General features: G+C 36.3%; 4 protein-coding genes across 5 annotated transcripts; 1 reads left to right on the top strand and 3 right to left on the bottom strand.

Annotated features, from left to right (window-relative positions):
• Positions 1–1,920: 1,920 nt before the first annotated feature.
• Positions 1,921–3,471, bottom strand: LOC111437788 (UPF0496 protein At4g34320-like). The gene has a single exon (XM_023075858.1). It carries the CDS (start codon positions 3,148–3,150, stop codon positions 2,083–2,085), a length of 1,068 nt encoding a protein of 355 aa, XP_022931626.1. The 5' UTR covers positions 3,151–3,471; the 3' UTR covers positions 1,921–2,082.
• Positions 3,472–6,162: 2,691 nt separating this feature from the next.
• On the bottom strand, positions 6,163–7,095 carry LOC111437772 (adenylate isopentenyltransferase 5, chloroplastic-like). The gene has a single exon (XM_023075837.1). It carries the CDS (start codon positions 7,093–7,095, stop codon positions 6,163–6,165), a length of 933 nt encoding a protein of 310 aa, XP_022931605.1.
• Positions 7,096–9,819: 2,724 nt separating this feature from the next.
• Positions 9,820–13,569, top strand: LOC111437787 (NEDD8-conjugating enzyme Ubc12-like). Of its 2 annotated transcripts, none has more exons than XM_023075855.1 (6): positions 9,820–10,018; positions 11,152–11,275; positions 11,961–12,069; positions 12,380–12,458; positions 12,544–12,660; positions 13,047–13,569. In XM_023075855.1, the coding sequence occupies exons 2-6, from the start codon at positions 11,167–11,169 to the stop codon at positions 13,182–13,184; spliced, it is 552 nt and encodes a 183-aa protein (XP_022931623.1). In that variant the 5' UTR covers positions 9,820–10,018; positions 11,152–11,166; the 3' UTR covers positions 13,185–13,569. The 2 variants fall into 2 exon arrangements, with proteins under 2 accessions (XP_022931623.1, XP_022931625.1); XM_023075857.1 differs by lacking the exon at positions 9,820–10,018 and adding an exon at positions 10,131–10,216.
• A 386-nt stretch (positions 13,570–13,955) lies between these two features.
• On the bottom strand, positions 13,956–16,037 carry LOC111437786 (deSI-like protein At4g17486). The gene is made up of 4 exons (XM_023075854.1): positions 15,715–16,037; positions 15,378–15,598; positions 14,988–15,275; positions 13,956–14,431 (listed from the first exon to the last, which is right to left on the bottom strand). The coding sequence occupies exons 2-4, from the start codon at positions 15,583–15,585 to the stop codon at positions 14,187–14,189; spliced, it is 741 nt and encodes a 246-aa protein (XP_022931622.1). The 5' UTR covers positions 15,586–15,598; positions 15,715–16,037; the 3' UTR covers positions 13,956–14,186.
• Positions 16,038–23,057: the final 7,020 nt, after the last annotated feature.

Below are 23,057 nucleotides of genomic sequence, written 5' to 3'. Positions count from 1 at the left end.
TTTTTTTTTTTTTTTTTTTTTTTTTTTTTTTTTTTTTTTTTTTTTTTTTTTTTTTCTCTCTCTCTCTCTCTCTCTCCACAGAGCCAAACTAAGATATATAGATTGCATAACGATGCACACAATTTAGATGAATATAAAAATGAATATTGGCTAAAGGTTTTGATGACTTCAGATACTCTGCAGAAAGTACTAGATATTCAGTACGTAGATATTCAGTAAGTGATCCTACGATTGGGCTTGAGTATTCTAACTTAAAAACACCATATTCTAGCCTAAGTCTAAGAAAATAATTATGTACAACTACCTTATATATGTGTCATGGTCCTCAATTACAATGCAATCATCACCAGTAGAGGGATACTTTTACTTGAAATAGAAGTACCATTGGGCTTAGTATTTTAAAAAATATTCAGTAAGTGATCCTACGATTGGGGTTCTAGGTAAACACACACAATTATGAGTATGACCTATCGTATCGATCTATATTCCTTAGGCGGTTATCCTAAACAGGCTAATTGAATGCGTATTTACTGTCCTAAACATGGTCTACACGTGCGAGTATGGACAATTGATCTTTGTGAAGCTAACTCGACAATTGATTTTCAAGCTGGATTGATTTTGAACTTCAGCTTTCCACTTCTTGAAAGTGGCAAACACATTTGACTCATGTTTCAGGAAATAAACCATTAAGTGATGGAACTCGAGATGATCCCTAAACGTCTGTATGCACTATTTCCAACCGCACTTTCTTCAATTCTCTAGTAGCTTTTGTGAAGCTAATTCGTCTTTGTTTGCCCATAACGCAACTCTCACAAAGGCTTGTATCAACAGATTTTAGGCCTTCTAAAACTCATTTCACAGCCAACATCTTCATTCCTTTGACACTCATATGTTCAAGACTATTGTGTCATAAACTTGAATGAGAAGCACTCTCTCAGCAACCATGTTTATACACCCTACAGAGGTGTATAGAGTTCCAGATTTTGTGCCACGTGCTAATACCATGGCACCCTTCACAATCTTTCAGGAACTCTTCCCAAACTCTGATGCATAACTTGTGTTATCCAACTGACTAATAGCTATCTAGTGGAGTTCGTATGCTTACATCCCCTTCCCTTCAATCTCCAAGGATTTATTGTCACCAACATACACCTTCCCCAAAATTTTTTGATTTAAAATTTCGAAACAATTTCTTACTTGGAGATGAGTGAACGATGCACCTGAATCCAAAATCTAGGATTCAATCGGGCTGTCCACACTAAGAATTAAAGCATCGTCTTCGGTTGAATTTACAAAATCATCATCATCTCTAGATTTGCAATTCTACTTTCTCTCTAGTTTTTACATATTTTACAACACCTTTAATAAATTCAATGTTGTCTTCTCCTTAACAATGTTGAATGCCACGTTTCTGGACAGTGTCAATTGGATCAATGTTAAAGCTTGTCGATCCTTGAGCTTCCTAGTCATGTATCCATCTCCATCCTTAACAGGGGTTCGTGAAGATTTTTCTAGTACAGATAATTTTCAATCTACATCTTCCAGAAACCAAAATCAAATCCATCGAACTTCTCAATTCCAATCTTTGAACTTTCCATCTTTACAGATCGTGGTGAATCTTTGCTTAGCTCTAATACCAGTTATTAGGATCGCACAACAACACACGATCTAGATGAACACAAAGAATAAGAGAGAGAAAATACAAAAAAGAACATTTAACTAAAGGTTTATATTGATGACTTCATATACATACATACTGTAATATAACCAAATGCATGAAAGTACGTTTTCAAATCTACCGAAAGGTATATATGGTTCATAATTTTAGCCGATATAATCATTCACCGTATATAACTAACTATCTACCGTATATATCTCTCCCCAAGAAAGAATATATACTAATGCGATGGGAATAACACGAAAAATATATACAATACTAATAGCATAGAATCCAAAACTTAATAAACAATAACACTTTTGAAACATAAATCTCTAAAACAATAAGTGAACACCAAAGTTTCCCAATTTTAAAATGAAATAATGCATTGAATTCAGGCCAATATTTACCAAAACATGAAATAGTTACATAGGATGTGTTATGATCCTTTGTAAAACCACTGTCCTAGCCCTTCTGATGTCTCTGCTGCATGTATCAGCATGTACCCCCAAGTCCTCCACATTCTTCATGAACTTCCCCAATGTCTTCTTCATCTCTTCCACCCCAAGCTTCACGCCAGCTTCCTCCTCTTCCATCGCTAAATCTGCTTTCTCAAACACTGATTCCATCTCCACTCTCAGCTTCTCAATAAGCACTCTTATGTTCTCCATGTCCTTAATGGCTACATATGTTCCCACTTGCATTGAGCTCATCACCTCCTTTTGCCCCCTCACTGCCACCTCGTAGTTCTTCCATAGCGAGTCGATCCATTTCCCCATCGACCCCACCGGAATCGATGAAGCTGCTGCCATCGCTGCTGCAACCGGCGGAGCAGCCACCGCAGCTGCCACAATTGAGCATATCAAAACAGTGGCAAAAGTGGCTACAAAGATTATGCTGGATACCTTCCTCCAAGAACTCAATGACTTGAGCTTCTTGTCAAGCTTGTTCTTCCTAATCTGTAGTTTCTCAAGCAATCCAATTTGTTGCCTAAAAACAGAGTTGAATATTTGGAAGAACTCATCTGTAAAAGGGTCACCAACAGCCTTGAAATTCTTCAACTCTTGTAGAGTTTTGACATATCCATTTCCACCTTCAAAGTGTTGAATCGCCATTGAAACAAGAAGATGGCTATCACGAGCTCTTTTCAAACACTTCTCTAGCTCAGTACAGAAATCCAAAGACTGCAAACTATTCTCAAAATACTCCTCAACCAATTCAAACAACTCATGATTCTTCCATATATCTTTCTTGCAACCCAAAATTACCTTAACAACTTCTTGATTCATTTCCAACAAACACTCTGTAATTTCTTTAAGAGAATCAAAGGAAAGCGCTCTAACCTCAACGCCAACGGCGATTGTGTTGATGGCTTGATGGGTTCGAGATTGGAGCATGGAATCGAACGATTGTAGATCGGCATCGGCCTTGCAAGCTGCCTCATAAGAACTCAGCTCTGTTTTGTAAGCCCTTTTGGTGATATGGGCTCCCATAGGTGTGGAATCGAAAGAGGGTTTGGAGGGAAATTGAGAGAAATGTTGGAAGATTTCAAAAGGGTTTTGAGAAAAGTAAGAAAGGACGAAGACCCAGAAAGGGATTGGAGAATGGAAAGCGATTGAGAGAGAAATCGATGAAGAAATAGAGGAGGGTTTTGGTTAAATAGGGACGCGGAAACACAGAAACTTGTTCAATCCACACGGAAAGTGTTCCTTAGAGCATAACACTTCCAAAAATTTGAAGACGGAGAATTGAGAGGCAAGAAAAGAGAATTTCAAAAGCGAGAGACAAGGGGAGGCAGAAGCTTCTTGTGCTTAAACAAGTAGCCGCAAGCAAAGCAACCAAACCAAGCCAAATGTGGTTAATATTATGAGAGAGAGACTCCATTTTTGGGTCCCACTGTGGAGACTCTTTCCCTAATGCCTGAAAAGAGTATGCTCGTTTTATAGGTCCCACGATTAACGATGACTCTATCACTATCTTAATTAACAAAGGAAGCAGAGAAGACTAGTGATATTGATATTAAACTACTCTTTTTATATACTTTATATGATGTTTTTTAGTACATACTATGTTGTTTTTAAAAAATATTGTTAAAACGACGAGTAATAGATTTAAACTATGATATTAAACTTTGGGATTCATTTTTATTAATGTTTTTATCTAAATGATTAGTAGGTTAATTTTTTTTTTAATTTTCGTAAAATAAAGAAATGGGAGGGAAATAAAAGGGTGTAACGAATGATGGAAACGGCAGAAGAAAGTGTAATTAATAATTAATTAATTAATTAATTGCCTTTTCGCTTTCAACCAAGTTAATCGCTTTCTCCTCACGTCACTCTGTGGCGCGTGCTATCCACGCGTTCCCATTCAATTAAATGCCCTCATTCTCGGGGATGTTAACGTCACCCATCACCTACTCCCTACGTCATCCCAAGCACACGTGTATATATATACACGTATATGTGACTACACACGTATATATACATATACATATATATATATATATAATTCGGAGATCGTCATAATCATATACTTAAGAGTAGAGAATTTTTAAAGCTTTATAAAATTAAAACTATGGATGACTAAGAAGGTTTGTTTGCTCGTTTTTCGATTCAATTTTAATGATATTCCTGATTTCTCTTATTGTAAGACATTGGGTAGGAATTTGAGAGAAATTAGAGCAAGTTAGGAGCGTTTTTAATGTCTAAAAAGATCACCAACATGTGTCAGTAGCTATTTGGATCGCTAAGTAAAGCCTCCACTCGAGCTAGCAGTAACCAATAATAATATGCTTTTAAGTATAGTTAAATGAGTAGAATTTATGATCAATTAAGTAATTATGATTTACTTATTAGCTTACCAGCAGAGTGAAACATGAGTTTAATAAGGGTTTGATTGCGTATTATATTATTTGTATGTCGTATAATTGTACGATTGTGGTACTATGAGAAGATTATCGGTCAATCCTTAATGTGAGACTTGTCACTAGTGATGGGGACCACATCTATACCTTCTGTCTTAGTATGACGTATATGAATCAATTAGTGCAGTACGTACACTATATGGGTGTGGTTAGAGTCTTAGGTTATTTCCTAATTGTGATCTCGTCAAAGCAAGACAAGGGACCACATAGAGTCGACGTACACGAGGGTTGCTCCCTCTTGTGTTTTACATTCACATTGTGAGCCTATTAGAGCTAGATCGACTACCCTAGTAATTATCTATCACATAAGACTAGAACACAGTTATCTAGATACCCTAAATTTAGCTACATCTTAGTCTAGTTAGCAAGGTTTAAAAGACTAGCAAGCGAGAGAGAGCTTTGTTAGGCTAATATAGAAAAGTTCGAAGTTGGCCAATTGAAATGTTAAATTAATCAAATATAGAATAGTAGAGCCTAAACGTTGGTCTAGGCAAGTGTAAACATAGTTTTATGGCGTTTGAGTATGAGTAGGAGCTCCCTAAGACTCGATGTTTATTGTGCAGCAAGCAATCGATCAGTGTGCAACGTTGGATCAACAATAGATGTTTCATTAAACTTTCAAACTAGAACTCAAATAAAAAAAGACACAAGACTGACCGAGGCTTCAGACCTAAGTTATCCCTTTACAGCTCTCGCTCTAAGACCATCTTTGTCCCCGTTCAGCATCTAGTTGTTACTTAAAAAACATGTAAAAACTAGAATGAGTACAAAATACTCGGTAAGCAACCTACTTGCAGACTCTGAATCATGTAACATGATATGTATCACACTCTAAATCATAAAATTATAACCTATGCTTTAACTTTAAGCCAACCATGTGGGTTGAATCCATGGCAAGTACACAACCTACTCGGTGGCTCTAATCGAATGATAACTGTATTCATAGACTATCTTAAAACAACTATTAAGTTTTGTGGCTCAGAAAAATTTCTAAAGGGTTGCTAGCCCTCTACTTCTTCTCTGGTTCTAACCCTATCGGGTCCATCAACTGTTCGCCGAGTCTATGGTTGACCATTTATTGCAAAATCTAACAAATTTAATACCAAGCTAGTAGCCATCAATAAGATAATGCATGAACATTCAAGTTGATCAACTTCGACAAAAACGACTAATTTAAATCGTTGATTAAGACAAGACATCACGATATCATCAAAAACATGTGAATCGAGACAAAATTCTTAATTAAAAAAAATTACAAGTTTCATTTAATATTTTTAATTAGTTATCACCCCGCGTGATTATGCGTCCAACTCATATAATTGTATGATATTTATGTTTCCATTAGGGTTTAACATAGCTATCGTACTATAGTAGACAAATATCTTGTATCTATTTATTGTTCTTTCCATTTTCTTTGTAATTTATTTGATTCGATTAGGGTTTATTTGATACAGTGGTACAAAAAGGTTTCCTTAAAATTTCGTGAGCAGGCCACGGAATCGTATACATGATTTCATTTCGTAGTTGACGTGACATAACTATACAATTAAAATTAACGTTAACCAAAGTGATATTAATATCTTCAAACCCCATTCCAGTTTCCATTGCGAATCCAGATCACCATCAAGCCTACACCCACAGCCACCAACGCAGACAACACCCCAATTCTCATCCTCCTCTTCATATTTGTTTTCGACCAATTTTCCTCGAGGAAGTCCCCGACGATCGCTCTGCTCGGTTTCACAATCGCATTCATCCATTCATTCGCCGCCTCTTCTCCGCTCTTCTCGAACACCGCCGTGGCGTCGACCTGGTGTAATTTCCACCCGAGCTCGTCTCGTAGCCGATGAAGTTTTTGAAACTGACATGATGCGAGTTTGCATGTATTGTCCTTAATTTCTTGAATCGCCAATTTAAGTAAATCATCTTTATACAATTGTTCGCCGTTTTTCTCCGTTTTGAAGTACTTATCCAACTCCAGAGCACCGATCGCACGGCGGATTCCACGGCTATAGTCGGCGTTAGGAACGAACATCTCGCGAGCCTCGTCTACCAGCCCTTCTTCCACCATTTGATCGACTCGTTTTGCAATGTACTTATAAAGAACGGGAAGCAAAACAACAACCCAAATAAAGCAACAATCGAATCTCGAATGGAAATTCGTATTCGGATTCTCAACCAATGCTTCAATATAGTTATTCGATCCTCCGACAATGATTGGAAGACGTCCGCGTCCGATAATCTCGTAAATTGACCCTTCGACATAGCGACAATAGTCATCCACCGTCAAATCTGCCTCGGGATCCTCAATTACGCCGAGGAGATGGTGAGGAACGCCGTGGCGTTCCGAGTCAGTGATCTTGTTGGTGATTATGTCAAGGCCTTTGTAAAACTGAATCTTGTCGGAGTTGATGATCTCCGACGGGAAGTAAGCGGCCAGGTTGACGGAGAGTTTTGATTTTCCAGAAGCAGTACAGCCCATAACGAACACGACTTTGTGCTTCTTGTCCCCCATGTTCTTCATTCTCCCTTAAATATTAACAAAAAAACAATAATTAATTAATTATTCATCCAAAGTATTATCACGTATGCATGTAACGCATGCATGGAATTCGTAAAATAAAATGAAAATTATATTAAGAAATATTAGAGAATAAAAAAATAAACGGTTAACTATCCTTAACACAAACAACAACGAAGAACAAGAGAGAAACCTTAAATTTGAGACAGAACTCTAAAGGATGTCTCGTAGTTGACGTGAAATGAATCCATTATAATAAATTCCACTTTAAATAATAAACCTTTACTCGTTTTTGTTTGTTGGATTATTTGTTTTTTTTTAGTAATTACCAAAAAACAATAAATTCCAACCAATCTACACGAAAAATACCGAAATGTGGAACATACATAAAAACCCGTATTTCATCGAACAAATTTCAACGTTTTGTAACCGAACATTTTTGTTCACTATGGTAACATAATAAATGAAGATTAATTAAGACTGTACTATTAGTTTGTTGCGAATAAATTAATTAAAAGTGACATTATGTGAGTTATTCACGAAAAAAGAAGAACGTATCTTTACCAAAGATAAAGGAATTGCACATGGTGTGGTATTTACCCTATTAGCTCGGATACTTAATTTTGGTGTAGCAAGATTGTAGGTACGACAAAGAAAGTAGTGAACCAAACTTGATGGAACGGAGTTGTACCCGATGCATTCTTAGGAGACTGATTGTAGCCTTAGCCTCAACCTCAGGCCAAGATTGAGGAGAGGGTGGGCTAACACAACCATCTATTCTTCTCTTTCTTCTTTGAATTTGTTGGATGATGAAAGTTCCGCATAGGCTAATTTAGGGAATGATCGTAAGTTTATAATCAAAGAATACTATCTTCATTGGTCTAACACCTTTTGGGAAAACCCAAAGCAAAGTCATGACCACTTATGTTCAAAGTGGACAATATCATATCATTGTAGAGAGTCGTATTCGTCTAATATGGTATCAGAGCCATGTCCTAAACTTAATCGTGCCAATAGATTGATAAATCCTCAAATGTCGAACAAAGGACTCCAAAAAAAAAAAAAAGAGACGAGCCTTGATTAACTCGATTAAGGGGAGGTGTCGAAGGCATAGTAAAAATATCCTAAAAAAAAAAAAGGAGACAAGCCTCGATTAATTCGATTAAGGGAAGGTGTCGAAGGCATAGTAAAAATAGCCTCGATTAAAGAGATGCGTACTTTATTCGAGAGGAGGTGTTTCCCTAATTTAGGGAATGATCATGGATTTATAACTACTATCAAATTCAGATAATTATTAAACAAAACTCTTAATCAACCGTGGTCGCCCATCAAACTTTCTAATTTGATAGTTATATTAGAAATGAAATGAAAAAAAAAAAAAAAAAAAACTATTTTAGTGTTCGATCTTTGTATAAATATTAACAAATCAACCCATCAACCACCTAATTCAACTTAACTCGGCTAATTCAACCTAACTCGATTAGTGCAATTTACTCTAGATGCAAGCACCCGACCCATTATCTCCAGCTTGGCCCAGACTCGAACAAACAAGCCATCAGCTCATGCTCACCCTAGTCACAATCTTCTCACGATCGGCGTAGACATGAACGTGCGCCCCATTGCTCAAGCTTGAGCTAAAGCAAGCGCACAACCCAAGCATCTCCCAAGCCGTCTAGTGCATGTGACTTCGTCGTCATCAACTTAGCTTAGTTGCCTCCTCTGCTCGTGTTTTCGAGTCATTTTTCGGCTTTTCCCTTAGCTTGACTTAGCATAACAATTCTAATTGGCATTTTGAACACTGTCCTACTATTTTGGATCATCTAGGAGCTATTTTGACATAATTGGAAGCGTTTGAGGTCATTAAGACCCCGAGTTAAAGCCAAGTTGGATCAATTAAAGAGATTAGATGAAGTTGGTATTTTGATTATGTCTAACTAAGATGCCGTAGAATGTCATAGGTGGAACCAAACCTCAATGGGCAAAATCAAACCAATATTGATTCAAGGAATTTAGTTAATGAGCGGAATCAAACCAATATTGATTCAAGAAATTTAGTTATTTCGACTTAGGCCAACATGTGAACGAGGTTCTTGTTGGAATGTCTTTGGACTAAGTTGGATGGATAGTATGATGTATAATTAACATTTAATTTGTGGATTATTTATTTGTTTTATTGACTCGTGTATATTGTGATACTATGGTTTCATTATGCCGGATAAGACACTTGATTAACTATATAATAAGTATGATTACTTGCATATTAACGGTTAAATAAATATTTATAATACACTTAATTAAAATTATTTTAATAATTTGACTTAATAAAAATAAATTAAGTAATAATAATTTCGATAACAATCCATTTTTTTAATTTAATTTAACAAAAAAATATTAAATAATAAAATACTTATTTAGTTTAATTTATTTTAACAATAGTTAATTATCTAGATAATATAATAAATTTTTAGAAAATATTCAATAATATTTTCAGATAATAATGGTAGGGGTGCAGAACGACAGACGTGAGTCACGAAACAGGAGATAGCTTCCCTTTACTCTGGTCCCTCCTCCACAGAAACGACGCAATGCCACAGTGAGTCGACCGAGCTGTCACTCACCATACCTACGTGGCGCTTTCTGATAGGCTACCTGGAAGGAAGGTGAAGTAAGTTTTTGACGTGGTGTGGATGACGCCGGTCCTCAGTGGAAGCTCGAAAGCGAAGGGATCCGAATTTGGCCCTGGAAAGCGTACGACGATAATTTCACAGAGGAAGAGAGAGAGAGAGAGAGAGAGAAAGAGCTCTGAATCAAACCCATCTTCCTCCGTTCTCTCCCACTTTCTACACGCTTTCTTTCCTCCCAACCTCTGCTTCAGCTTTATCCTTTCGAGAATTGGTGTCTACTCGTTCGAATCCAGGCAAGCTTTAGTCTCCTCTCTGTTCTTTTGTTTTCTTTCTGCTGCGATCGGCTCCATTTCTGTTTCAGCTTGCTTTCATTTTCTTTTTCATTCTCGATTGATTGATGGATTGATCCAGGGTTGGAGCTTCATTGATTTTGTGTTAGTGTTTTATGCGTGTCGAATGAAGCGTATCTTGATTACGCCTTGCATCATTAGGTATTGCTGCGTTGTTATGAGAACCTGATTGCTGTGGTTTTTTTTTTATAATTGATTTTTTTTTTTTTTTTTGTGATTTTTTATGGTGTTGGATAATGTTCTATGCGGATGTTTCTGATTTTTGTTTTCATTGCTTTGATCGCTCAACTCTTCTGCGTCGTCTATTTGACGATTGGAAAGTAATTAACGAGTTTACGCTTTGTTCTCTTCTGTTCTGTTCTGTTTGTTTGCTTTGTAATTGAGTTTGCTGGCACATGGCGCTGGATATCTAGTATTTGCTATCCCGATCAGTTATTGTGATCCAGTTGATTCTTGATTCGATGGCTATGCAACGATGTACTAGGAATAGATGTGGCATGCTGGCTGGAAAATGCGTGGGAATTTTTCTAGGGAACTTTGGGGTTTGTTTTAGCAATTGTTAGTGCAATATTCTTCTTTATTTAGGAATGTCGATTTTGCTTCTTCCACGGTGTTATTGTCATTAATAACTGATTTGAATGTTGTTAGACCTCAAGTCCTTGCTGTTTCGATTTACGGTTTTTGAAATGGCAACCGATGATTCATTTTTGTAATCTGCAGTGTTGTAATTTGATTTCAGTTCATTCGTTGTGTTGTTATATGGTACAGTTGAATTTATTGTTAATAACCACCCTGTACTGTCTTTGCTATTCAAATTTACTGCCTTTGAAGTGGCAGTTAAGAAGAAAAAAACGTTTTATTATCTGCAGTTTTATAATTTGATTGAGATTAGTGTAAATATTTAGTTGTTGGGTCTTGATATATGTGTATATATATATAGGAATTCTACTACTCAATTGGCTGAATTTATTATTCTCAATTTTATCCAGTACCCATGTCTTCTACTTTTTGACAAAAAGCTTTTTGGAATACTTTGATCTGGCAGTGCTCCAAATTTGATATCCCTATTTATACAGTACCCTGCAGGAACGATGATTAAGCTTTTTAAAGTGAAGGAAAAGCAGAGAGAGATCGCAAAAAATGCCGATGGAAAACCTCCTGTCAAGAAGCAAACTGCAGGAGAATTGCGTCTTCAAAAAGGTAGAGCCTAGTTACTTCATTTTCATTTTCATCTTCTGTGAACAACTTTTGCCTTGAAGCCATAAGTTATGTGGTTTGTAGATTGTTAATGCTAGAGCTATTTTTCGGGAAACCTGTTTGGTTTGTTGTATTTATTGCATCCATAGTCTTCACTAATGTTCGGATCAGGTTTGTTTTATGGATTTTCTTAATTTTAAATATGATATTGCATGCAAGGCCATGAAGACATAGATCATCTTTTGGTCCAGTCCCAGCTATCCTCATTCCTGGTGAAACATCTATTTTAAATCTCCTATCAGTCTAGAATTTACAATTATCAGCTGAATGAGTTTAGAGATATCCTTGAGCGGGCCGTATCTTGTGTCATAATGCAGTCAAAGCTCTGGTTTCTTCATAGTTTCATCTTGACGTACAATCTAGAAGTTTTTTATTTTTTATTATTATTATCATTTTTTTTTAACTATTTTTGTTTAGTAGTTTATGTATTAAAGAAAACTGGAATATCTTTTTTAACCTATGTGGCTTTGAGCGTAAGATGCTTTTTATCTTCTTGAGTTTTGCTTTCTTTGCTTAGTGATATGTCTCTTATCCCATGTATGTAGATATAAATATGATATAAGCATTAATCAATTTTCCATTCACTACGGAATAATATGGCTATGTGCTCGTGTTGTTTTAATTGTAGATATCAGTGAACTGAACCTGCCAAAAACGTGTAGTATATCCTTTCCTAATGGCAAGGATGAGTTGATGAACTTTGAGGTCACTATTCATCCTGATGAAGGATATTATCTGTAAGTAGTCTCTTGAAAATATTGTTTTTCAATTTAGTTGCAATATACTTCTTAAGTTGAAATGTACGGGTAAGACATTACACTTCGCGAATCTCAGACATGGATGGATGTCATATCATTTCCATCAATGAGGTATCAATAGAACTTTGCATTGGACTTGGTTCAAATGCATTTAAGCTGTGTATTGAAAAATTGCTTTTTTCAGGGTTTAATCATCATTTCTTTGTTAAGATATTTGTTCCTCCCTTCCACCCAGAGTAGCTGTTCCCTTGTAATGAACATTAAAAGTCCCTTGATTTTGTGTTAACAGAGGTGGTACATTTCTCTTCTCTTTCCAAGTTTCCCCTGTCTACCCTCACGAGCCACCAAAAGTGAAGTGCAAGACAAAGGTAACTATGCTGATCTTGTTCATTTACTTTTGTGTTTTTTAATTATTCTGAAAGTAGGCTTATAGATAACATGTGTGACTTGCAGGTGTATCATCCTAATATCGACTTGGAAGGAAATGTTTGTCTCAATATTTTAAGAGAGGACTGGAAGCCCGTTCTGAATATCAACACTATAATATACGGATTATTTCATCTTTTCACGGTATTTATGATTGTACTAATTATATGCCTTCAAAATTAGGCTTAAAAAATCTATTAAAGTATTCAATTTTCATACTTATTTGTTTTAGTCCCTAAGTTTTCAATTGCTTTGTTTTAATCCTTACACGTCTTCAATCGTTTTGTTCTAATTCTTTAACTTTGCATTAATTATGTCCAAGAAAGTGAACTTATTTTGGAACCTAATGTGAAACTCGCTGCTTCAAACATTTATCTAGGTAAATGTTTACTCATAAGACTAAAATGGGTTTTATAGGAAGTTTAGGAACTGAAATAAAATATTACCAAAATGGAATAAGAACAAGTTCAAAGAATAAAATAAATTTGAACCTTGAAGTTGCTAACTTTTTATTTTTTCGATTTTTGCAGCAACCAAATCATGAAGACCCCCTCAACCACGATGCCGCTGCTGTTTTGAGGGATAACCCAAAGATGTTCGAATCCAATGTGCGAAGAGCCATGGCTGGAGGTTACGTGGGGCACACTTTCTTCACACGTTGCATGTAGATTCTACATGAATTGTAAAGCACCAGATACATTATTTGAAAGCACGGACTCGGCAAGGTTGTCGAACTTCTGTGGTAAGACGACGTGTTTAGAGGACTTTCTGATCATCATCGACGCAGCATGAAGTCGTTAGTGATGCAGGTGGAACTTTGTTGTGTGTTTGCAGTATTGGTTTCAAATGGAAGTTGGACTGGGAACTGAAACTCTTATCTGTGTATGTATTTCCTCTAATTTATGTTTAAAGACAGATTGTTCGAAGTATAAGGTATGTTTTTGGAGCCTCCCTTCTTTTTCTTTATCAGAGTCTCTACAACTATGGATGTAAATTTACTGAACGGAATCACTATGATTTATTTCCTTACATATTTCAAGTTTGTAAAACAAATCTCTGTTAGTTTCACTGTTTTTTTTGTCATCATCACAAGATTGGAAAGCTTTTATCATCTTTTATCTTTATTTTGTCAAACCCTTTATCTCAATGGCCACTCCGATCGTGTTGCTCCAATGATTGTGTAATTGAAAAGCTTTTTGGGCCAAGTGACAGAAATCTCAGGGAACCATTTAGTTAAATGGGAGGTAAAATTTAGTTCTTATCAAACTAAAGCTCTCACAAATAATGTCTATGGTAAGAAGATTTTATCGAACTATAGAGATTATTTACAAGTTTTAAGTTTTATCGAGTCATTTTAGCAAGATGTGAGCAAATTTCGACCCTTAGGCCGAATCGAATACTGGAAGTAACACGAAACAGGGATTCTTTCTTTTCCCCCAAAGAACAAACTTTATAATAAAACCAGAAGAAGCTAAATATACAAGAAAAAATAATTGTGCAGTCTGTTTGAATTACTATGAACTGCTGTGGTGCTACCACATTCACAATGAATACTATAAAACTTACGGGAACTAAATATTGCAGCTGCAAATCTTCTCTGCCAAAACGAGGCGAAATCTCTCGCCTGGATCGAAAAAATGGCAGCAAAGAAGCAAGCGGAGTGTTTGTTGTCAGCGTTCCTTCATCGAACGACTTCTCGTCCCTTTGAGCTCCCATGGTGGCAGACAGCCTTTATAGTGAGAGTGAAGAAACAATGAAGACATTGAAACTTCCCGTTGATGCATTGAAATCGACGTGAAACAACCAAAAGTCGTTCGTAATCGTTTCTTTTCGTTGTCATATCCTTGGAAATTTGAGTCGTGTGGAACAGTCGAAGTCTTGAGAGCCTTGGGGAGCATGCAGTTACATAGATATCCTGCAACATAGAACGTAAACAGTGATTCTCAAGAATGAAAGGCTATAGGCGCAGCATATCAGTTCAAAATAAAAAAATGAATCTTCTGCATATGTACATTTGAGGGGAACAAAGCATTCTTTACAAGGGCGTGGAAACCTCTCCCTATTAGGGGCATTTTAAAACCTTGAACGAAGCCCAACAGGAAAAGAAGACAATATCTAGCCTTGGATTGTTACAAATGGTATCAGAGTCGGACACCGAGTAGTGTGTCAGCGAGGGCTTTGTGCTCTCAAGGGGTGGATTGTGAGATTCTATATTTTTTTATAAGGGTGTGGAAACCAAACCTTTCCCTCCTAGAACGAAGCATAACCTCTCCCTAGAACGAAACATTCCTTATGAGTATGTAAACCTCTCCCTAGAACGAAACATTCCAAGTGTGTGTAAAACTCTCCCTAGTAGACATGGAGACCTCCTTTTACTAGTAGACACAGAGACCACGGAAAAAGTAGACGCGTTTTAGAAGGAAGCCTAGGAAAAGAGAAAGAGGGGAGAAGTGAAAGGCATGTTGAGTTACCTATTCTGGCAAGCCGATTCACCCATTTGGGTATGTGTTTCCCAGTGAGCTTGTAGCAAATATCCTCACAAAAATGGTTGCAGTTCTTAACAATCAAATGGTACATATCGCCATTGTAATTGGCAGAATTACGCTCCATGAACTCTCGAAATTGAACAGGATCCAAGCAAGTGGTACCCATCAAAATTGACTTCCTAAACTTAAACCCCGGACAACATCGAGGCTCAACCTCAAACACACCACTCGTCGGATACTCATGAGCTCCAAACGCATATTCCACACCATGAACTGTAAAAGCACATAAAAAAACACACACAATCAGGAACAACAACAACAACAACAACAATCATTCATCGAAACAACACACGATTCAAGAACAACCCAACAAACCTTGAATCCCAGAATGATATATGCCAACCCCTGCCCAGTAAACACACCCATTCACAGTCGTCAAGTCATACACATTCAGATAAACTGGAGTGTTCCCTGGACCATATCTCGATGCCCTTTTCGAAAAGATGCAAAAGTGAGAGCTCGATTCGCCCCTCAAATGGAGAGGTATCATACAATTCCATCCCTTCTCTGATATATACTTCATGTAGTCTCAATCTGTACAATAAGGACTCAAATTTTTACACACATTCATGAAAAACAATGGCTGAATCAAGAGCTAAACATCACAAACATCCCAGAAATGAGATCTATTTACAGAGCAGAGAAACCAAACCTTGGAACAGAGGGCAGCCGGTTTCCGGTGACCGGAAGTGGGAGAGAGGCAATATAAATGAAGAAGAAATTTGCCTTTGCTTTTCAAGATTCTTTGCTTTAGAAGAAAGATGGGTTTTGCATTTTGGGAAGAAGCATTAATGGGCAGAGGCCATTTATGTTTTTTCCGGCGAGAGAGAGCGGCGGAGAGCGGAAATGGAAGGCGGAAAGGTGGGAGAGAAGGAGAAGAGGGCGGAGAGAAATGGGAAATGGTGGTGTGTGAGGGAGGAGAGTGAAAGGCAAGAAAGGAAATGAGAGGAAAAAGAGGAAAACGAAGAAAGAAAAGAAAAGAATGTCTGAGAAATTGGGAACTAAATAAAAGATGGAACCTTTGAAACGAAACTCTGTCGTTCTTCCATTTCACAGTTTTGACTGTCTCACTTTTTAAACTGAATCAATTTCATCAAATTTCCCTTTTCAATTCTTTACTCCCCATTTTGTTCATTTACTTACTAAATTGAGCTATTGAGCTATGTTCATGTTGTTCTACGAACGATTTTAATGATTTAGTTATTAAATTTTGACCATGTTTGCGCTCGAACAAAAATGAGAACATAGTTTAAAAAGAAAAAGAAGAAGGATGAGGATGGAGAAAGAGATGTGCAATTCTCTGTTTTGTTCAAACTCAGAATTTAAAAGATCAAAATTCACATGCTTTTCCATTTTTCTCTTTTCTTTTTCTTAATATTTTATTTATTTTTTTTACAGATATATTAATTTAATTTAATATTGTGTACGTCCTTCCGCTCCCCGAATAATTTCGGTGACCAATTTAGAGATGTCTATTTTATTTAGGAGTCCTAGTAGTGCGGAATATGGGAGGGAGCATTTTTTACATATTGGGATAAATGGGGCTAGGGACGAGATTATATTTCTCGTTTATTTTCAGAGTATATTAATATATTGTAATATTTAAATTGAAGTTAAATTTTTTTAATTGTTAGAGATTTTTATAATAACGAAAAATTTTAAAATTATGATTTTTTAAAAGAATAATAAATGAGGAAATTTAGGTCCACCAAAATAAATGAAATTTTTAGTTTCACAAAATTAAAATAATAAAAAAAATATTATTTCATAAAAATTTTAAATCTATTTTCCAGAACTTAAAAAAAATAAAATGTTTCCTTCAATAAACTAAAAAAGATATTTCTTTCCAAAATTTAATTGATAATAATATATGGAGCTAATATAATCAACATTTAAATTGTAATAAATTGGTGAAAATTGATTGAGAATAAAATATATACTTATTAATTTTTAGTGAAAAATATATTAACTAATAGTAATAAATAAATTAATGAACAAAATGATATTTTAAGTATAGCCCACTCACTGTTTATCCCTTAGCCCATTTAACATATTGGGCCACTCACTATTTAGGACTTTTCACATATTTCTTGAGACCATACCCGCAAGCCCACATTCGTAAGCCCAATTTCACATAGCCCGCATCCATAAGCCTGTAAGCCCACAAGCCCACAAGCCCACAAGCCCACAAGCCCACATCCATCCTTAACACCACCACAAGCTATTTGTAACCCCATAGTTTGTGTAACCCCATATTTTTCATATATCTACTACTGTTTCCACTAAGACTTAGGACCATGAATGACTCGTAAACATTGTGCATGAACTCGATTATTATCGATATTCAAGATGAAGAAATTTGTTGAAGTAGATCGTGTCTTTGATTTTTTAGTAGGTCTCGAAAACAAGTTTGACCAAAAAACGTTGTCTCCAGGAGAAACAATTTCCCTTACTCTAGTAGAAAAAGGCAGATGAAGCCTTATGCTTGACAAACCATCTAGTTTAAATGGGTCGACTTTTGTTGTAATTAAGGATATAAATAACGGATGAGACAATCAATGGAAGGGTAACAAAGACAACTTATGTGTGCCCCATTGGAAAAAACCACTATACCTAAAAGAAGAGTTGTTGGATGTTGAACGAAGTTGTGATTTGGGAACAAACAAAAAAATCATCAAATTTGATTGTCCAAGTCTTCATTTTCACTTTTTGAATAAATGTTTAGATATAGTCAAGTTAATTGAATTATAGACTCGAGTGTAATTGATGTATTTTAAAACGTATAAACTTTGCCCTAATTGAAAAATTAGGGTGGTAAAAAGAAGTAGTGTGACCATTATAGGAATAGACGATGTATTCATTTTCTCAAATCCTTACACTAAAAAACATCCTAAAACTATATAGTAGTCTCATTTTCATACAAAAGTTTCCCATAACATCAAATGTAGTGTTATTTTTTGTTCCTCATGTTGTGCCTTTCAAGACTAGGTATCAACACGGACTATTAGAATTGGTAAAGAATTGAATGATCTATACTACTTGTAATTACGTGAGAGGAACAACCAACCCTATACCCATGTCATTCCATAGTTCCTCCAATAAATACATGATTTGGCTACATTACTTTTGCACGAGTCATCCCTTATTTAGAGGTTTGAGAATAATGTTGCCAAATTTGTTTTAAGGATTCCAAGTATTTAATTTGTCAAACATACCCGTGTATCTTTTTTCATAATTCAAAATAAAAGTTTTACCTTGATTTATAGTGATATTTGAGGATTAATTGTTCCAAATATTTTTGGTACCGTTGATTTCTCACATTAATTGATAATTGTACTTGGGTCACATGGTTATTCCCTCTCAAATAAAAAAAACCAGATGTTAGTGATATTATTTGAAATTTTTTTGTGGGCGTCTTTCACCCGAAGATCCTCCAAGAATTTGAGAGGAAGAAGTCGAGAGAATTCTGAATTGCGTGGAATCCATTGTTATATAATGGTTCTATTTATCCATCCTTTGGTAGATTTTTGTCAAATCTAGAATAATATATTATATGTTAAATATAATTTTTTATATGTTAATAATATATTATAATATTCTTGTTCCTATTTAATTTTTAAGATGGAATATCGGTAACTATTGAAAGTCATCTATAAATAAACTATAACCATTAGTTTTATATCCCGATATTACAATATATATTCTTCCTCACTTTTTTTTTCTTTATGTTCTTCGTTTAAAATTGATTGTATAAGCCGTGCAGTTCAAACCTGGTAAAAACCAGATATGTGGGTTTTGATGTTGCGATTGATGGGTTGAGGTTTGGGTAAAGAGATAAGGAGGACAAGGGCAACCACATGACTTTGCAGCAGTCAACGAGGATGACATTAAAGGAATCTGTATTGGGATGCGTGCAATTTTCACTTTCATTCCGTTGCAATCCATGAATTGAGCATCTGCCCGAAAGAGAATCATTTGTAATATAGAATGATCTTTTCGAAATTTTTCTAGAATGTATAGGAATAAAGATAAAACATGTTTAAAAGTGATGTTGGTCTAAAGATTCAAATCTTGGACGATAGTATCCGAACATCAAGACGTTGGGTGAGTAAAGCATTGACTCGCACTATTATAATTTCCTTTTTAAGCGTATGAGATTGATGCTAGATTAAAATAAAACCATTATTCTCAAACAAATTATGACTACACTCCACATTATGACAATTTTCATCCCTTTGGTTGTCGTGTTTATCCTTATTTGCGTGATTATATGCCTAACAAGCTTTCTCCCCGCAGCATTCCTTGTATTTTTTTGGGTTATAGTCCTGCTCATAAAGGGTTTCGCTGTCTTGATCCGGCCACCACTAAGCTATATATCACCTGTCATGCTCAATTTGATGAAACCCACTTTCCTGCTATCCCTAGCTCCCAGACCCAACCTCTTTCCTCTATTCCTATTTCAAATTTCTTAGAACCACATTTTCATCATATTGATTCATCCCCCCCTACCACTTCATCACCGCAAACTCCTCGATCCAGTTCATCCCCGTGTGATATTTGTTCTGACCTTGTAGATGAGTCTGTGCAGGTTGATACTTCTCTTGCAGGTTCCACTTTGCCACCCTCGACTTCTAATTCGACCTCTATTGAACCTCCTGTTGATTTCTCTTCTTTGGGCACTCATCCTATGGTCACACGAGCCAAAGCTGGTATATTCAAGACTCGTCATCCAGCAAATCTTGGTATTTTGGGCTCATCTGGACTTCTTTCTGCTCTTCTTGCATCCACTGAGCCAAAAGGATTCAAATCTGCGGCTAAGAATCCTGCTTGGGTGGCTGCCATGGATGAAGAAATTCAAGCATTACAACAAAATGATACTTGGACTTTGGTTCCTCGCCCTGCTAACACCAACATCGTGGGCTCTAAATGGGTGTTTCGTATTAAATATTTGCCTGATGGATCTGTCGAGCGTTTCAAGGCTCGTCTTGTTGCCAAAGGTTATACTCAGGTTCCTGGTCTTGACTACACTGACACTTTCAGTCCGGTTGTCAAAGCTACCACTGTCCGTGTTGTGCTTTCTATTGCAGTCACAAATAAATGGCCTCTTCGACAACTTGATGTCAAGAATGCTTTTCTCAATGGAACTCTTATTGAACGTGTTCATATGGAACAACCTCCTGGGTATATTGATCCTCGATTTCCCACTCATGTTTGTCTATTAAAGAAAGCCCTCTATGGTTTAAAGCAAGCTCCTTGTGCTTGGTTTCAGCGTTTTAGCTCATTTCTTCTCACACTTGGGTTTTCTTGCAGTCGCGCTGACACGTCCCTTTTTGTCTTTCATCAGCAATCTAACATTATCTATTTGCTTCTTTATGTTGATGACATTATTGTTACCGGCAACAACTCATCTCTTATTGACAGCTTTACTCGCAAGCTTCATTCTGAGTTTGCTACCAAAGATTTGGGTTCTCTCAGTTACTTTCTTGGTCTTGAAGCTTCACCCACTCCTGATGGTCTCTTTATTAGTCAGTTAAAATATGCTCGAGATATTCTTACTCGTGCTCAGTTGCTCGATAGCAAACCAGTTCACACTCCCATGGTTGTTTCTCAACACTTGACTGCTGATGGTTCTCCTTTCTCTGATCCTACTCTCTACAGATCTCTTGTTGGCGCCCTTCAGTACTTGACTATTACGCGTCCAGATATTGCCTATGCTGTCAATTCTGTCAGTCAATTCTTGCATGCCCCTACTGCAGATCACTTTCTTGCTGTCAAACGTATTCTTCGCTATGTCAAAGGAACACTCCACTTTGGTCTTACCTTTCGTCCATCCAATGTTCCTAGTACGCTAGTCGCTTATTCGGATGCTGACTGGGCTGGTTGTCCCGATACTCGTCGTTCTACATCCGGCTATTCTATTTATCTTGGTAACAATCTGGTTTCTTGGAGTGCCAAAAAGCAACCTACTGTCTCACGCTCCAGCTGTGAATCTGAGTATCGTGCTCTTGCCACAACCGCTGCTGAACTTCTTTGGGTTACGCATCTTTTGCATGACCTCAAGGTCCCTATTTCAAAGCAGCCCTTACTCTTATGTGACAACAAAAGTGCTATTTTTTTGAGCTCTAATCCCGTTTCTCACAAGCGGGCCAAACATGTTGAACTAGATTATCATTTCCTTCGAGAACTTGTTATCGCTGGCAAACTTCGCACACAATATGTACCCTCTCATCTCCAAGTTGCTGACATCTTCACAAAGAGTATTTCTCGACCTCTCTTTGAATTTTTCAGATCCAAGCTTTACGTTCGTTCAAATCCGACGCTCAGCTTGCGGGGGGGTGTTAAGGATAGTTGACCGTCACTATAAGGCAAATATCTAGATATTTGCCTTACATTACGGGTTACCATATTTGCCCTCTTATTAAAGGCAAATATATTACATTCATTTATTATTCTTTCCTTTTATTACTATTTCCATAATATTTGTAATTTACCATATTTCTGTATTCTGAAAATAATTATAAATAAGAGAACTCTCACCCCCATTGAGGTGTGGTGATTCAGCAAACATTCACAGATAGCAACACATCAACATTATAAACTAATAATTAACATAAAAATTTATTAATATTTTCACCCATAAATCCATATGATATGACATGTATTTATGACGTTGACCGTTGGAAAAAAGAAAAGGATGTATTGCCTTCAAACTATAGAGAAGAAAATTCAAAAAAGAAAAGGACTTTAATGAAAATTATTTACGAGTGACCTAATATGTTTTGTCCATTCTTAATAATTGTGAGAACCTTTTAGAAAATTATGTTTTAATTTTTTTAAAAAATAATTTTTTGAATGTTTAAGTTTGATTATAACATTAAAAAAAAATAAAAAATAAAAAATAAAGCTTGATTAGACAAAGGATTTTTCGATCAACCTGAATTGTACCAATTTCACATGCATTTTATCGAAAAAGAAAACAAAAGATTTTTGAATTAAAATTAGTAGAAATTTAGAGTAAAAAAGAAAAAAAATCCTCACCAAAGCCTCCTAGTGGTCTCGAGTTGTAGTGGTACGATTTTGGGTATTTTATGAAGTTCAACAAAATATAACTCATTCACTTTTTTAGGGATTTGGTTGATTCTTGTTATGGTACTATGTAAACAGTAATGATGGCTAAATATGATACAAGATATTTGCATATAATAAATGGTCAAATATGATACATATGGTACACCATAATTCAAGGTTAAATATCCTTAATTTACCCGTGTAATTTTTAGACTGATCCAAAATAGATGGATCGAAAATCATATGGGTCGAAGCCCCAATGTCCAAAAATCAATTAGCAGCCTCAGGTCTAGTAATAAAACAGGACATGTGGAAAGCTTCAACAAGGTGAGCTTGAGCAGAATCAGTTCGAACATACCGTTGGTTGCAACAGTCAGCATAATGGCCCTTTGTGTGACATATTTGGCAGCAAGGTGGTTGACGACCCTAACTCGAGTGGGTTCATTCTCAATTGGAAGAATTGTTGCTGCGGAAATAAGAATGATCGTTCTGGTTGCTAAAGGAAGCAGGATGACTTCCATGGGTTCGACCAAGATTAGTGGCTGTGAATGTCGTAGAAATGGAGTCAGAAGACTCGATATAGCATTGGAATAACTCAAAACTTTCAGCTTTAGAGACTAAATCTACAAAATAGGGGAGAGGGGTGAGAGTCATTTAAGTGTAGAAAAGATTGAAAAATCAATGTCAAGTCCACGAAGGAACCAATGCACTTTATCAATGTTCTCGACAAGTCTGCCAATGACATGAAGCTTGGTCACAGATTATTTTGAAGGTATGAACATATTCAGAAACAGGTTTGGTGCTGCGTTTCATAAGCTACAAGTCATTCTTGAGTTTTAATTCACGAGCTTTCGAATGATGGTTGAACATAATCTCCAACGCGAGCCAAGCGTCACGGATGGTGGAGAGACCAACGATGATAGCAAT

The sequence above is a fragment of the Cucurbita moschata genome, unplaced genomic scaffold, assembly GCF_002738365.1.
Source record: "Cucurbita moschata cultivar Rifu unplaced genomic scaffold, Cmos_1.0 Cmo_Scf00066, whole genome shotgun sequence".
NCBI lineage: Eukaryota > Viridiplantae > Streptophyta > Magnoliopsida > Cucurbitales > Cucurbitaceae > Cucurbita > Cucurbita moschata.
The sequence above is the reverse complement of the archived record's forward strand: the minus strand, read 5'-3'. Positions and strand labels throughout refer to the sequence as shown.

Bases quoted from the DNA above. Each gene is read 5' to 3' on its own strand.
- LOC111437788 (XM_023075858.1), bottom strand. From the start codon at position 3,150: ATGGGAGCCCATATCACCAAAAGGGCTTACAAAACAGAGCTGAGTTCT.
- LOC111437772 (XM_023075837.1), bottom strand. From the start codon at position 7,095: ATGGGGGACAAGAAGCACAAAGTCGTGTTCGTTATGGGCTGTACTGCT.
- LOC111437787 (XM_023075855.1), top strand. From the start codon at position 11,167: ATGATTAAGCTTTTTAAAGTGAAGGAAAAGCAGAGAGAGATCGCAAAA. The intron at 11,276-11,960 runs GTAGAGCCTAGT...TTTTAATTGTAG, and splicing joins AGAATTGCGTCTTCAAAAAG to ATATCAGTGAACTGAACCTG. The intron at 12,459-12,543 runs GTAACTATGCTG...TGTGACTTGCAG, and splicing joins AAGTGAAGTGCAAGACAAAG to GTGTATCATCCTAATATCGA.
- LOC111437786 (XM_023075854.1), bottom strand. From the start codon at position 15,585: ATGAAGTATATATCAGAGAAGGGATGGAATTGTATGATACCTCTCCAT. The intron at 15,276-15,377 runs GTTTGTTGGGTT...GTGCTTTTACAG, and splicing joins ATATCATTCTGGGATTCAAG to TTCATGGTGTGGAATATGCG. The intron at 14,432-14,987 runs GTAACTCAACAT...TCTATGTTGCAG, and splicing joins GAATCGGCTTGCCAGAATAG to GATATCTATGTAACTGCATG.